Below are 8,279 nucleotides of genomic sequence, written 5' to 3'. Positions count from 1 at the left end.
AACATTTCTTGCCACTCTTTTGCTTTAAAAAAGTATTTAGTGATCAGGATTATATCTTTTCTGGCAGAGGTAGTGAAAACCAACCATTCAGTAATACAGACAGTGTCAACGCACTGTCCTTTCCTCAGATGGCTGGCACGTGTGTTCAGGGCTCTCAGAATGACTGCATGGTGTTGCCGGAGTTTTGCAGATAGATCCAAAGAAGAGGTCTGAGAAGGCACAGCTAGACTGTGCGTGTGTTACATTCTCTGGAAAAAAAACACACACACCCCCGCAAGAAAAAAAAAAAAAAAAAAGAAAAAGGAAAAAACTAAACCCCAACAGAGCAAAACTGGAGAAAAGGGGAAAAGAATGAAATCTATTATTTTCCAGTCTCTGTAGGCACCCTGCCCTTCAGTTTTGGACTGAAAGAATTTAGTATGAACTCTGGAGATTTGCACCAGCCCTTTTTCTTCCTCTTGGACCTAAGTTTTCACTTGGATAGCCTGCATGGCAGGGGGCTGGTGGGCTGCTGCGCTGTGCGCTACTGGCTGAAGGAGTGGAGGAACCAAGGTGTTTTAGAAACACTACAGGCAGCAGAGAGCTCCTGTCAGGGCTTTCACTTCCAGGGTCTAAACCACTTCTCATGTCTCTGCTGCTCTTTTGTTTCTGGGGCGTCTGGAACTGTCTATACAGCACTCGACATCACCACAGGACAAGAGGTGGGTGTGAGCAGCCCCAGCAGATTTGGCAGGGGTTCAGCGCTTTCCCCCCTGGTGTGAACAGCGGATGGGCTTTCGGATCGCCAGGAGATCTTTACTGCAAAGACTTCCACATGGCTGGGGGCTTGTGGCTGGGGGTGGGGGCAGTGTCCGAACACTGGGCTCCCCCCTGGGCTGCACAATCACTGACGGACACCCACCCCTCATCCTGCCCAGCCGCACGCCCGACGTGCAGCCCCTCAGCCATGTCTCCCCACCCACGCACCATTCCGTGCCCCCCCAGCCGTATGCCCCCCAAGACCCCAACTACGCACCCCTCCATTTCCATTTACCCCCTCAGCCGTGCCCCCCCCATGCCCCTCACCCACTTTGGGCCGAGCTCTCCTGTGCTCCCCAGCCATGTCCCCCCACCCAGCCATGCCCCCCCCCCATTTTGGGCGATGCCCCCTGAGCCCCTCCAGCCATGCCCCTGCACCCCTGCTGGCCCCTCCCCCCGTGCTTTGCCCGCACCCCCGGGCTCCGCTCCCCTGCCCGCGCGCCCCCGACCCGGCCGTGGCCCCGCCCCCCGCCCCTCCCCATTGGCTCCCGCCGCGCCGCTCCCCTGTTAGTTTTCGAATATAAATAGGGGCGGCCGCGGGCGCGCGCCCCCCCCCCTCGCGCACCGGACGGCGGAGCATCGGCGCGGCCCCGCTCCGCTCCGCCGGGGCCGGGAACGGTCGCTCCAACGGGTGTCATTAACGCCTCCCTTCCTTTCCTGCACTCGCCATGGCGGCGCAGGGCGGCCCCGGTGGCCGTGGGCTAGCCGGAGTGGCCAGGAGGCGAGCGGGCATGTCGCCGGTCACCCCGCTGACGCTGGATATGGACAAGCTGGTGGGACTGGGAAGGTGAGTGGAGACGGGGGGGCTGCCCCGCACCGCACCCCCCTCCCCCCTCCCCCCCACGCGTGAATGCTGCCGGCTCAGGGCAGTGCTGAGCGCGGAGGGGGGGGACACCCCCCACCGCCCCACCCGAGGGGGGCACCCCGAGGGGTACCGGTGGGTCCCCACGGGCTGATCGCCGCCCCCGCCCTGCCCGCAGCCACTGGGACACCCCGAAGCGGCGGGTGGCGGGGCTGTCCTTGCAGAGGCGCCGGGCCAGCCCGTGCCGGGGGTCGGCAGCCTTGGGCTCCCCCCGCAGCTCCGTCTCCTCCGAGTCCTCGGACGCGGGTGAGCGATGGGTGCTGTTGCCACACCCGCCCCTGCCCCGACCCCCCTCCTCCCCGGGGCTGGGGGTGTGCAGGGGGAGCTGTGCCGGGGGGGTGGGCGTTGGGCAGGGGGTCACTGCATGCAGGGAGGGGGCTGGGAAGGCAGGGGAGGGGTTTGAGGGTGGGGAAGGGTCTTTCTGGGGGTGCACGTGGGAGCCGGGTCCCCCGCTCTGTCTCAGCTCCTGGTCATGCTCTGAGTCAAACTGGGATTTTAAACGGGGATTTCCACCCCAGCGCTTCCTTCCCTGTGCTGGATGATGGGTGGGAGCCCCCCCACCCGCCCAGCCCTGCACCCCGGGGGGGGGGCTCGGCTGTGGACCACCCCAGTGGGGGTCCCTGGGCAGGGTGATGTGGGACATGTTGGCTAGGATGGGTGGTTCCAGGGTCGTCCCTTTGCTATGCTGGGGGACGGGGGAAGCTTTGGGTGAGGGTCCCGCCTGAGCACACAGCAGATCCCACCCTGTGGCCCCCTCCCCAGCGCTAGAAGGGAACACAGCTGGGGTGGGGGGGGCTCCCCTGCACCTTGCCAGCGCCCCACAGGAGCGGGGGGGGGACCTGTGCTGGAGCAGGGTCCCGGGGGCACGGCGTGCCTCCCACCCGCCTCCCCCGGTGCTATCCCTGCCCCTTGTTCCCGCAGGAGTGGGGCTGGACTCCCCCACGCAGGAGGACCCCGCGGCACTGGAGGAAGTGTGAGTGTCCCTCGCCCCGCGTCCCCCCACTCCGGGAGGTCTCCACCCTTGCCCACTGTGTCCCCCCGCTCACCCTCCCCAGGCTGCCTGCAGTGCCCACGCTCGGCCTGTCCCAGCCTTGCTGGGGGGCTGTGCTTCCAGCTGTTCCCTCCACCCCAAAATTGATTTTTGGTGGGGGGTGGTGTGAGAAACCACCTCTAGTGGGGCTGTCGGTGCTGGTGCTCGGCCCAGCCCTGCTGCAGGCAGGGGTCTGGCAGCGGGTGCAGGCAGGAAGCCTCTGCGGTGCTGCCGTGCCAAGTCCTCCTCTGGCAGGGACGGCCGGCAGACGGCTCGCTGCCTCACCATGCAGTGGGGTGAGGGTGCTGAGCACCTCCCTGGGCTCCCAGCACCCCCGCCTCAGCCTCCTTGGGGTGCTGCTGCCCAGGCCTCGCAGATTTGGGGTGCAGGGATCAGCTGAGAGCCGAGCTCTGCGGGGCTGAGGGGCTCTGGGTGCCACGCCGGTGGCTTCGCCCACTCCCGGGGCCGTTGGCAGAGCCCCTCTCTGGCAGATGTCGGGTGACTGAGTAACTGGGGGCAGATGGTGATGCTGGGGCAGCCTTGGGGCTGGGTGGGCTGGGCTGCAGGGGACACACCAGTGCCCCCTTCGTCCTGTCGCAGTGTGCAGCTGCATGGCCATATGGCCGACGGCCAGCATCCCCAGCATCCCCGCTGCCGGATTTACATACAGGTGGAGAGCGGGCGCCACTGCCACCAGCTACATCTGGGCCCCGAGTGGGGTCAGCGGGGTGCCCTGAACCACCCCAGGGTGCTGCTTAACCTCCCAGCCCAGATTGGGGTCCCCCCATCTGAAACCAGTGATTTCCAGATGCGGTTTTAACCCTTTGTGGGGCTGAAAGCCGCTCAGCTGTTCTCCCCTTGGGGGGGCTGATGACCCCTGCGTGGGGTGGGGGCCTTGTAAGGGCTGCGGCTGCCCATCCCAGGGGCTTCTGGGCTGCTCAGGCTGGGGCATGGGGTGCCATCCCCCCTAACCCTGGCTCCTCTCTTCCCGCAGCTTCGAGACAGCGATCCTAGAATCCAGGAGAGCTCTCAAAGAGTAAGTGAAGGGGCTCTGTCCCTGTGCCCAGACCCGAAAGCCAGGCTGTGCGTCTGCCCTTCCCTGGCGTTTGGATCAAGCTGTCGGTGTTGCTCAGTGGCTGGAGGAATTGCTGCCCTGGGGTCCTTCCAGGGAGGTCTCACCCCACTGTGGGGACCCAGGGGACAAGGGGGTCCATGCCAGCTTCGGGGCAGGGGGGGATGGGACGCTGCTGGTCCAGGGCATCTTCTCACTCATTCAATCCTTTTCTTTTTGCAGCAATAAGCTCCTTATCCGGAGGATCCACTCACTGCCGGTAAGTCCCGGGGGCTCTGCAGGGCTGAGCTGAGGGCGGCTGGATCCTGCTGTGCCCCTGGCTGAGCTGGGAGGAGGAGGAGGAGAAGGAGGAGGATGGAGCTGGGGAGCGCAGGGGCTGTGCAGCACCTCTCACCCCTCCCAACCTGCCCCGCAGCCACAGCTCCTGGGGGCCAGCCCGGTCCTGAAGAACATCTCCCACTCCCAGGAGTTCAACAGCCACGGGGCCAGGGAGCAGAGGGGCCCAAGGAAGCCCGAGGACAAGGTGAGGGGGGACAGCAAGGCTGGGGAGAGGGAGGCAGGACCGAGGAAGGGGCAGGGGGATGCCGTGCCCACCCCCCCCTCCCCCACTGCTGCAGGAGGGGTTTGTCTTCAAGAAGCTGCAGAGGCCAAGTCAGCGCAGCCGGCTGCCCGCCAGCGATGGGGCTGCGGGGAGGGACCCCCTCAGCCAGAGACTCGGCTCTGCACCCGGCCTGCTGGTGAGAGGGGCTGGGGGCGCTGAGAGGGGGGCACCGGGGGTGGGTGGTCCTGCTGCAGGGGCTGCTGAGCCGGGACCTGCCGCTCCAGCCTCCCTGTTTGCACTGGAGACCTGTGGGTGTGGGAGCTGGGGGGATTGGGGTCACTGTGTCTGCAAACAGGGCTGGTGTGGGGCTGGCCCCACTCCTGAGCCATGGGCTGTGTCGTGTCCCCTCCCCAGTTCGACACCCCCGAGAAGGAAAACGTCGCCCAGGGCGAGAGCCCCATCATCCTGCGCCGGTGCTCCTTGACCTCCTCCATGTCTGAAGAGGAAGATGATGGCTTTGTGGAGATCCTGGATGAGGAGGAGATGAAAGTAGGGAGGGCTCCTCCATCTGCGCAGCTGGATGGACCCTGGGCAGGGGCTCCGTCCCTGCCCAGGGGGGTGCGAAGCAGCAGTGGGACTCGTTCCCTTCATGCTCTCCTCTGTCTCTCCCCTGTGGCCCCCCCAGGTGCCCCCCCAGAAGAGCGATACCGACGGGCCACAGGGGATGGAGAACCTACTGACTGCGCCCCTGGTGAGGAAGGAGGAGGCTGAGCCGGTACGTTGGGTGTCTCGGGGGGTGGATGGGGCCCCAGGCTCCCCCTTCCTGGGGTCTCCAGGGTGGGGTCTGGGGGTGAGGGTCACTGGTTGGCCAGCAGCACACACCCCCCAGGGCTTTGGGCTTGTCCTGGGTGGTGTGCAGCCACTAGAGAGGGACCCTTTTGCCTTTGTTCTCGTGGTGCTGGGGAGGGTGTATGTGGGGGGAAAGCCGGACCCTTGGGCAGCGACACAGGCTCTCTCTCCACACAGTGTCCGGTGAAGCGCGGCAAGTGCCGGCAGCTCTTCCGCTCGCCCTCGATGCCCAGCAGCGTCACCAGGCCCATCCTGAAGCGGATAGACCGACCCCAGGACCGGGACACCCCCGTCAAGACCAAGCGACGGAGGAGCGTGGCCGGTAGCCCTGGCGAGGAGGCGGCAGTGGCGGAGCCGGTGGGTGATGGGGAATCCTCGGGGTGAGGCGTCCTTGCCCATCCCTGGTGGGACTGCCCGGTGCCACGGCTCTGCCGGCGCCCTCGCTAACGCTGAGGGGGGTGTCTCTGCTTCATGTCCCCACAGAAAGCGCGGCTGCTGTGCTCCAGGTCCTTCTGCCACGAGGAGATGGAGAACCTGCTGGCCAACGACCATCAGGAGCTCATCGGGGACTTCTCCAAGGTAGGGCTGCTGGGGGTGCTGCAGGCTTGGGGATGCCGCCTGCCCCCCTCTCCTGAAACAAAGGGGGACCATCAGTGGAGCCCTGCGCTGGTGCCAGAGCCCCAATACAGCTGGTGGCCCTTGTTTGGGACCAAGGGGACTTGGGGCTGAGACTCCAGCCTGAAGAGCCTGACCCGCTGCTCTTCCAGTGCCGCAGCGCTGTCCCTCTTGGGAGGGAGCAAACCTCGCAGGCGGGGGGTCTTCTGGGCTGGGGGGAGCGGGTGGCAGCCAGGACGTCTCCCCGGGGACAGATCCTGACCCAGCACCCGCCTCTCCTCCAGCCTTACCTTCTGCAGACGGTAGAGGGGAAGCACCCAGACCTGAAGTACATTTCTCCCGAAATGGTAAGGGAGCAGTGACCTCTTCCCCAAAAAAAACACCCCCACAGGGCTGCCTCCCTGCTCCCCCCTCCCCCCCGGTGACGGGCTCCCCCCACAGATGGTGGCAGTGCTGACGGGGCAGTTCAGCAGCCTCATCGAGAGCTGCGTGATCGTGGACTGCAGGTACCCCTACGAGTACGAGGGAGGCCACATCAAGGTCAGAACCGCTGCTGCGCCCCTCGGGGCTGGGGACAGGGTGGTCATGGGTGGGGGAGACACAAACCTGTCAAACCTCAGAGGGGCTGATGCCCCCCCCCCAAAGGTGCTGAACCCCCTGGAGGGGTTGAGAGCCTCCCCAAGGGTGCTGAGCACCCCCGGAGGTGCTGAGCCCCAGCTGGAAGGAGGAGGGGGGTGAAGGCATTCCCAACAGATGGGGGGGCAGGGTATAGAGGGCCACCCCCCCCCCCCCCGCCCCGAGATGAAATGGGAGGAGGGGGGGGCTGAAAGGGGCCCCTCTCCCTCGCCAGGGCGCCGTCAACCTGCCGCTGGAGCGGGACGTGGAGGAGTTCCTGCTGAAGAAGCCCATCGTGCCCTTCGACGCCAGCAAGAGGGTGATTGTCATCTTCCACTGCGAGTTCTCCTCCGAGAGGGGGCCCAGGATGTGAGTTTGGGGGTTTGGGGGGGGTGGGGTGGGCGCTGGGTTCTGCTGGACCCCCTGGACATGGCAGGATCCTATCTGGATGCCAATCCTGTCCCCTGTCCCGCAGGTGCCGGTTCATCAGGGAGAAGGACCGAGCCTGTAACGAGTACCCCCACCTCCACTACCCCGAGCTCTATGTCCTGAAGGGGGGGTACCGGGAGTTCTTCCCCCAGTACCAGGTAAGCCCCCCTAACTTTCACCCCCTGTGTGGGAGGGGGGGCGGTCCCTGGCAGGAGGGTGAGAGTGCTGGGTGGGGGGAAAACACCCTCTCCACTCCCCAAAACCCTGCCCTGTGAGGGGAAAGGGTCTGGCTCTGAGCATCCTCCATGAGGGTGGTACCTCCAGGGGAAGGGGGTTGTGCTGGGGGTCCTGGGGGGTGCTGGGTTTGCCCCAGGGGGTGGGGAGGGGGGCCTGCGGGTGCTGACAGAGCTGTGGGTGCCCAGATGCACTGCGAGCCCCAGGACTACCGGCCGATGGACCACGAGGACTTCAAGGAGGACCTGCGCAAGTTCCGCCAGAAGAGCCACAGCTGGGTGGGCGAGCGCAGCAAGCGGGAGCTCTACAGCCGCCTCAAGAACTTCTGAGGGACCCCCGCAGCCCCCTGCCCACCCCCTACCCGGGGCTGCCGGTGCTCACCGTCGCCCAGCCCAAAACCTGGTCGCCACCCCACCCCCCCACACACACAGCCCTCCCAGCTCTGTGCTGGGTGCCCTGCCCAGCATCGCCCCCCTCAGCAGCGCGGGGCAGGGGGCCATGGTTGTGGGGTTTTACCCCTTTTTTACCCTAAAAGGTGTTTAGGTTTTACCCCAAATGGTGGCTGGGGGCTGTAGCATGTGGGTGGGGAATGCCTAGGGGGGCTCAATCCCTGCCAGGTTGAACCTTCCTCTGGGAGTGGGGGTCAGGCTACCTCCCCTCCCCAGCATCAGGGATGGGGCTCGGGGGCTGTGGGGCAGCCCCCCAAGCCAGTGCCCCCCTTCCCCTTGCACCCTGGGCTGGGTGGGGGGTGGCTTTGCCAGCTTTGGGAAAGCCACGGGGCTGCAGCACGTGTGTCCCCCCCCCCCCCCCCGAGCCCTGGGGGGTGCCATGGAGCTGGGCAGACCCTCTCTGGGAGGCTGGGTGTCCACAGGGAAGGTGGGGACCCCCGTCCCTGAGGGCTGCGACCCCGCGTCAGCAAAGCTTAATTGGCAGAACTGTTACAGAAAAGCGCTTAAACGTCCTTTGCAGCCAGGGGGTGCTGCAGGGGGTGGGGCTTGGGGATGCCCCTTGTACCGGTCACTATTTGGGGAGTTCCTTGTTGTTGTGGTGTTTTGCCACCCCGTTGGTTAACTTTGGGGGGGCAGGAGGGGCTTCACCCCCACCCCAGAGTGGCTGCTGCCAAAGCACCACATGCTGGGGAGGGGGGAATGGCCCCTGTGCCCCCATGTCTTGTCTGTTTTTATTGGTTTTTTTTAACATTTCTGTTTAATAACTCTGTGAGGAGGGAAAGCCT

At 65.4% G+C, this 8,279-nt stretch overlaps 1 protein-coding gene across 1 annotated transcript; it reads left to right on the top strand.

Moving 5' to 3' along the window:
* The first annotated feature begins 2,313 nt into the window (after window positions 1-2,313).
* LOC147412341 (M-phase inducer phosphatase 2-like) lies at window positions 2,314-7,374 on the top strand. The gene is made up of 13 exons (XM_086481462.1): window positions 2,314-2,328; window positions 3,685-3,726; window positions 4,178-4,285; window positions 4,380-4,499; window positions 4,718-4,852; window positions 5,004-5,087; window positions 5,342-5,509; window positions 5,636-5,731; window positions 6,052-6,114; window positions 6,209-6,307; window positions 6,618-6,751; window positions 6,858-6,969; window positions 7,234-7,374. Exons 1-13 carry the CDS (start codon window positions 2,314-2,316, stop codon window positions 7,372-7,374), a joined length of 1,317 nt encoding a protein of 438 aa, XP_086337588.1.
* The last annotated feature ends 905 nt before the right edge of the window (window positions 7,375-8,279 follow it).

The sequence above is a fragment of the Leptosomus discolor genome, unplaced genomic scaffold (genome assembly GCF_034619465.1).
Source record: "Leptosomus discolor isolate bLepDis1 unplaced genomic scaffold, bLepDis1.hap2 HAP2_SCAFFOLD_123, whole genome shotgun sequence".
Lineage (NCBI taxonomy): Eukaryota > Metazoa > Chordata > Aves > Leptosomiformes > Leptosomidae > Leptosomus > Leptosomus discolor.
Note: the sequence above shows the minus strand (reverse complement) of the source record. Positions and strands in the feature narration are given on the sequence as shown.

What these genes read in the sequence shown, in the direction of transcription:
- LOC147412341 (XM_086481462.1), top strand. An exon ending in TGGATGAGGAGGAGATGAAA is followed by an intron (nt 4,853 to 5,003) that starts GTAGGGAGGGCT and finishes CCCCCCCAGAAG; the next exon opens with AGCGATACCGACGGGCCACA. An exon ending in AGGCTGAGCCGGTACGTTGG is followed by an intron (nt 5,088 to 5,341) that starts GTGTCTCGGGGG and finishes TGTCCGGTGAAG; the next exon opens with CGCGGCAAGTGCCGGCAGCT.